This window comes from Hirundo rustica, chromosome 3 (genome assembly GCF_015227805.2).
Source record: "Hirundo rustica isolate bHirRus1 chromosome 3, bHirRus1.pri.v3, whole genome shotgun sequence".
In the NCBI taxonomy this organism is placed as follows: domain Eukaryota; kingdom Metazoa; phylum Chordata; class Aves; order Passeriformes; family Hirundinidae; genus Hirundo; species Hirundo rustica.
This window is the reverse complement of record NC_053452.1, coordinates 106,408,536-106,414,744: the sequence shown is the minus strand read 5'-3', so window position 1 is coordinate 106,414,744 and position 6,209 is coordinate 106,408,536. Positions and strand designations below refer to the sequence as shown.

Genomic DNA, 6,209 nt, shown 5'->3' with positions numbered 1-6,209 from the left:
TCATGTCCAGAAAAGCCACAAGAATCCTGATTAACAGCTCATGCATTTCCTCTTGGATTTCTTAGTTATTTCCCCAAACGTGCTGGGTCTTGACTCAGGACAGACACGCTCCTTATCAGCTAAGTGAAGTTTGTTTCTTGTTTCCCCTCCACAGAATATTGTCTCCCTGTACTCTATTCCCCTGCATGCTGGCCTCTGGGTCCTCATCAAAATTTTCTCTTATCTATATTGGTCTGTCATCTGCACTGAACTCCAGCACTGTGTTCTTTTTTGTTGTTAACTTTTTTTTTTTTTTTTTTTTTTTTTTTTTTTTTTTTTTTTAGCTTATATTGGTCTTGAACAAAATTCAGTTATTTAATTCTCTGTCTGTACCTTTGTACTACTGACTCCTCCATGGCTAGTGTGAAAAGGATTTTGAGTGGGGGAACCGCAGTGGCCACTCCTGCCTCCCTGAATGGGTTCATGTTGCCCTGCTTACGATCATCAAGGTCTGGGATTAGTAACAGTGTCTGGAAAAATGACATGAAGTCTACGGCTAAAACCAGATTTTGGGTTAAGGATTCAAAACAAAGTTGGCAGAGCTGAGTTGGCCGCCCAAGAGCTTCAGTGCCAACAGCTAAAGAGGTTCAATCAGCCAACAACCTGTACCGGTACTTGGGGTTATTCCGCACCAGGTGCAGGACGTTATACTTGCCCCTGTCGAACTGCATTAGGTTTCTCTCCGCCCAACTCCCCAGGCTGTGGCGGCCCCGCGGAAGGGCACCAGAGCCCTCAGGCGTCGCAGCCAGGCGACGGGAGCGCGCAGGCTCGCGAGCTCCCGGGCCGCTCCGGGACCACAATCCCCAGCAGGCCCCGCGCGGCCCGGCCGGGCCCAGCCCAGCATGGCCGCGGCGCTGCCGGCGCTGGTGCTGGGCGCGGGGCTGCTGGTGGCCGCCTGGCGCTGGCTGCGGAGCGCGGCGCTGCCCGGGCGCGGGGGCTCCATGCGGGGCAAGACCGTCATCATCACCGGCGCCAACAGCGGGCTGGGCCGGGCGGCGGCGGCCGAGCTGCTGCGGATGCGGGCCCGCGTCATCATGGGCTGCCGCGACCGGGCGCGGGCCGAGCGGGCGGCCCGCGAGATCCGGGCCGAGGTGGGCGAGCGGGCGGACGGCGCGGGCGAGCTGGTGGTCCGTGAGCTGGACCTGGCCTCGCTCCGCTCCGTGCGCGCCTTCTGCCACCGCGTCCTGCAGGTACGGCCGGGCCCGCGGGTCCCCGCGCCGCGCTGCCCCGGGCCCCGAGAGGGCACGGCAGGCACGGGCTGGGCGGTGCTGGCGCGGCCCCTGCGCTCCGTGTTGGTGCCCGGGTTTCCGTGTGGGTTGGACGAGGCTGTTCCTCCTGCCAGCGGCGCGCTCGGGGGCGTGGGGAAGCGGCTGAGGTCACCGCAGGGTTTGGGAGGAGGATGTAAGCAAATTGGCCGTAAATTAGCTCCTGCAAGCATGAACTTCGTGATAGTTTGGTCTATTTTGATTTAAAATAGTCTAGAACTTTTCTGTTCTGGGAAAGAAATTCTGGTTTTGTGTGAGATTAATTATTTTTTCTTCCTTTCTGAATTAACCAGCTTAACCTTTGTAGGTTTAAATTAGTATTACTGCTCAGCTTTGCCACAAGAAAAATAAAAGTTGACGGATGCACTGCTGACTTGCTCCAGACATCCTTCTGCTGCCTCCTTAGGTTGTACACCCACAAGAATTTAGATTTCTCACCCACCACCAGAATATAGTTAATAACATTTTTGAATATATAAAGTTTTTGCAGATTCCCTAAAAACCTGAGTTTAATGGGAATGGGGACATCCAATTGCTTTGCCTGACAGAAATGCCGCTAGATCTGTGGAGCAGAGGAAAGCGCTGTTGGAGGCATTATTTTGTTCCTGCAAAAAGCATCTTTTGGGACTTTGATCTCACCGCATCTAGCTACTTAAGTCATGAGACATGAAGTCATGGGAAGCCGGGCTTAATAAGTTCTGCTGCTGCTCAGAGATGTGCTTTTGTTAAGTACTTAAAAGATGCTCAGACCCTGTTTTAAGAAGTGAAGGAAACAGGGACTGTATTTCATTCTTTTCAAGCCGCTTTTCTGAAAGTTAAGTGTCAAGTTTTAAGTTCTCTAGTGGGACACTTTGTAGTCTATATATGCATGAATCCAGTGATAAGGTCTAATCTTGCTTCCATGTTGTGGGAAAACCTGCATACGTGAAAGGATATAAAATTTGTGTAATAAGCACACACGAAAAAAAAAAATATATATACACTGTTTAACTTTTAAGAATTACATCTTTTATAGTACAAAGTATCAGAGTGGCTCTTAAGTGAGAAGTAGATAAAGGAAAAGAGAGTGTGCCATCTTCAGAGTATTGCTGAGGCCTGCATTATAACTTGAATGTACCTGAATGACAAGGGATGCAAGCTCAAGAGATACTTTCAAGAGCTTTTCCACCCAAGTTTGCGTTAGTTACCTTCCCTATCTGTGAGACCTTTTTGGAGCTGTGATCTGGAGATTTGTTTGGGAGTTCTTGTGTTTTTTTGTTTGACATAAAGAAGATGTAAACATAGGCAGGATGGGGAGGCAGTGTACTCCCACTGCTTGACCTTATTTGGGAGCTTTAATTTACATGACTGAAAGTGATTACTCACTCCTCAGTCTCACTGAAAAAAAAAAAAAATATATGTTGGAGGGTTCCATGGGAAAATGGAGAAAGTGAAAGTGAACTTAGAGGCTGCAAGGAATAGCACTGCCCATCAAAGCAGTGTTTTGTGCACTCTGCTGCACTTGGTTTTAGTAGCTGCCTGCTTGGCATTGATCACATCACTTTAGGTTATTATCTGTAGGAATTTTACAGAATAGCACACGTGGAGGTCTTGCTTCTTGAAGTGTTAAGTCTTGTGAAATAAATTCTCCAGTCAGATGTTTTTCTCTAAACAAAGAAGGATCACTTCAGTGAGCAGATCTGCAGTCAGTACTTCTTCACTCCTGTCCTGATTTAGTGATAGTGACTGACCATTGTGTCCCTTTGGGTGAAGAGAAGTGTGTTTGGTTCTCTTTGGATCACACCTTTGGGACCCAATTATCTGAGATCCTGAGCAGTCACAAGTTCCTCAGAAATCATTCTGAGATTAAAGTACTTGGAGTTTTGAGTGATCAGATGTCAGTACCTTTAACTGAATCCACATGCAGATTTGGGGTTTGCACTTTGTATATTTGCTTCTATTGACAGCAAAATAAAGGGAAATGGTGCAGGATTCATTTATGAGGTTCTCTGTTTTTATCATCAAAATGGTCCAAGATTGTCTCAGCTTGTCTTCCAGTCCCTGCATTGGTTTTAAAGAATTAAAAGCAAAGAAAACCCCCAGTGCTCTTAGAGAAAATTAATACCTTTGCCTCTGATTCATACAAACATAAATTGTGCTTTCACAGTCTTTTGTCAGAGGTGGGTGAAAGTGTTGAATTCAGACCTTATTTATGAAGCTTACTTTAATTTGGTTTTTTTAGTTACAATTTTGGGTAAATTGGAGAGCTCTTAAGTTTTGAGTGGATTCTGGAGCATGAAGTGCATGATGCATACATCTAAATTATCAATGCCACCTCTCTGTTAATTACGTGTATCTTCTGATCCTGGAGAGTGTAACATACATTTGAGTCTGGTTTTTGCTAACCTGAACCAGAACACTGATCCAGCAAATCTCCTGTGCCGAGCACCTCATAGAGACTCTGTTCCCAAGTCTCTGCTTTCCTGAGTAGACCTATTGGACTCAAATTATGTGAAACGTGAGTGTTCTATGAGTCCTGCTCCGTAGTTCTCACCCAGCAGCAGCGTGATGTGTGCTGGTTTTAAAGTAAGACAAGTTTAAAATAATGAAAACATTATTTAGCAGAGTTTCTCATATCATCCCAGTGAGATGATGGCTGTACAGTGTAATGGTTCCTCCTCAGCCCTGAGGTTAATTCCTTGTGCTGACACCTTTGTGTTCCATGCTTGTATGTCTTTTGCACACTAGATCCCTCTGCTATAGCAGAGATTTGCCGTAAATTGTGTGTTCTCTTGCAGTGCTTTTAAAGAGAAAAAAAATGTATCACAAAGGTAATTTATCAGTGAATTGAGTAGAAAAGGGTGCTCTTGGAGAAGCCTGTGGTTGTGTTCTTTGCCTGCATTAGAAGTTGATACAGACCTACTCTGACATAGTTGCATCCTGCTGGGGTTGAATGCAGAGTTTAGTGGTACTTCACCTTAAAAGGTGTGGGGTGTTTTTTTTCCTACAGCGCTTTAAGAGAATGTCAGTAAGTAACAATTTAGAAAATTAGAAATGAAATTATTTCTTTTTTAACAATGCCCAGTGAGAAATTGAAGCATAATAATGTTTTACATGGGAGTCCTAAAACAGATTTTTTTTTTTCTTTCCTCTTTAAAGGAAGAGTCAAGGCTGGATGTTCTGATAAATAATGCAGGGATATTCCAGTGTCCGTACATGAAGACAGAGGATGGTTTTGAGATGCAATTTGGTGTAAACCACTTGGGCCACTTCTTGCTCACCAACCTTCTTCTGGGCCTCCTCAAAAATTCTGCCCCAAGCAGGATTGTTGTAGTGTCCTCAAAGCTTTATAAATACGGAGAGATCAACTTTGAAGACTTGAACAGCGAAATAAGCTACAATAAAAGCTTTTGTTACAGCCGAAGTAAACTGGCTAACATATTATTTGCCAGGGAGCTGGCCCGACGGTTGGAAGGGACAGGAGTCACCGTCAACTCCCTTCATCCTGGGATTGTCAGAACAAATCTGGGCAGACATGTGAATATTCCTTTGCTGGCCAAACCTCTATTCAACTTGGTGTCATGGGCTTTCTTCAAAACACCTCTGGAAGGAGCCCAGACATCTATTTATTTGGCCTCTTCTCCTGATGTTGAAGGCGTGTCAGGAAAGTATTTTGGAGATTGCAAAGAGGAAGAACTTCTGCCCAAAGCCATGGATGACTTGGTTGCAAGAAAATTGTGGGATATCAGTGAAGTGATGGTTGGCTTACTGAAGTAAGTGCCAGGGAGTGTCTGCAAAGAAGAATGCAGATAGCTATGCAGTGCATTTTGGCAACAGTGAAATTCTCACTTTAAATGCTGTGGGAATACAGGGTATTTTGCTCAGTAAGTATGAAATAAGAGAGTGATTTATGTTGGAACTCTGTTTTGAAATGAAAGACAATCTTCAACAGACACAGGCATTCAGAAAAAAGTCTGAAATAAAATTTATGGGTGTGAATATAATTTTTGGTTGAATCTGCCTAGAAACTCATGTTTTACAAATAAAAATTAATCAGAAGTGTGTTTTGCAATATATACACATATTTGTCATTACTTGTAGTCTGGCTGGACAACGCAGAGTACTGGTGGTGAAACACTTCTGTAAAAAATTATTTGAAAGTCTTAATAATAGTCATCTTTTTTTTGAGCCCTCACAATGACAGGTGGAATAAAGGGTTTTCCTGATATCTTGCACTGTAGTTGTTGAGGCCTCTGAGTGCCTTTCAAAGGCTTGTCAGCCCCATGGTTCGGTGAACAAAACCTTTGAGCCATGCGCAGTTTTTCTGTGAAGCACAAAGTCAGCTATTTTTAGTGATGTTGCTGCTGTTCAGCTTGTAAGTACACTTGGTTATGCAAACTGTATTTTTATTTTCATGTGTGTTGAACTTGCTGTTTCCTGAAACCTTGGGTTTCATTGAAAGGGTAGTTGCAAAATGTATAATGGTCTTGATAGGGCTTTGCATGGCATGAACTGTGTAAGACCTCATGCAAATTAGACAGAAGAGAATGAGCTTCTCAGTGTGTTTGGCTTGACTGATGGCACTTTAACTCAGTAATGAGGTTCCATAAATGTCTCATACAGCTGACTGAATATTCTTTAATAAAATCTTTTAAAAAGAAGACACAGCTTTCATTCTTTTATTGTGGGAGATGTATCAGAAAGAAACCAGCAGCCTTGATAGAGTAGCCTTGTCTCAAAGCAGAAGATGAACCCAGTGTGTTGGTTTATGGATCCTATGGTGTGGGGTTGATAGAAATAAGATGGGTTCCAATGAAATTCATGAGTATTGTGTGAGTCCGTACCGATTTTTTTTTGAATTCATATAACTTACGATTTCATAATCACATTTATGCATTTTTGTTTTGGTCTACATTATTAAAACAT

At 43.9% G+C, this 6,209-nt stretch overlaps 1 protein-coding gene across 1 annotated transcript; it reads left to right on the top strand.

The window, feature by feature from the left end:
* The first annotated feature begins 881 nt into the window (after positions 1-881).
* Positions 882-5,944, top strand: RDH14 (retinol dehydrogenase 14). The gene is made up of 2 exons (XM_040058675.2): positions 882-1,229; positions 4,443-5,944. The coding sequence occupies exons 1-2, from the start codon at positions 882-884 to the stop codon at positions 5,058-5,060; spliced, it is 966 nt and encodes a 321-aa protein (XP_039914609.1). The 3' UTR covers positions 5,061-5,944.
* Positions 5,945-6,209: the final 265 nt, after the last annotated feature.

Coding starts and splice junctions, on each gene's coding strand:
- RDH14 (XM_040058675.2), top strand. CDS start 882: ATGGCCGCGGCGCTGCCGGCGCTGGTGCTGGGCGCGGGGCTGCTGGTG. Junction 1,230..4,442: donor TCTGCCACCGCGTCCTGCAG/GTACGGCCGGGC, acceptor TCCTCTTTAAAG/GAAGAGTCAAGGCTGGATGT.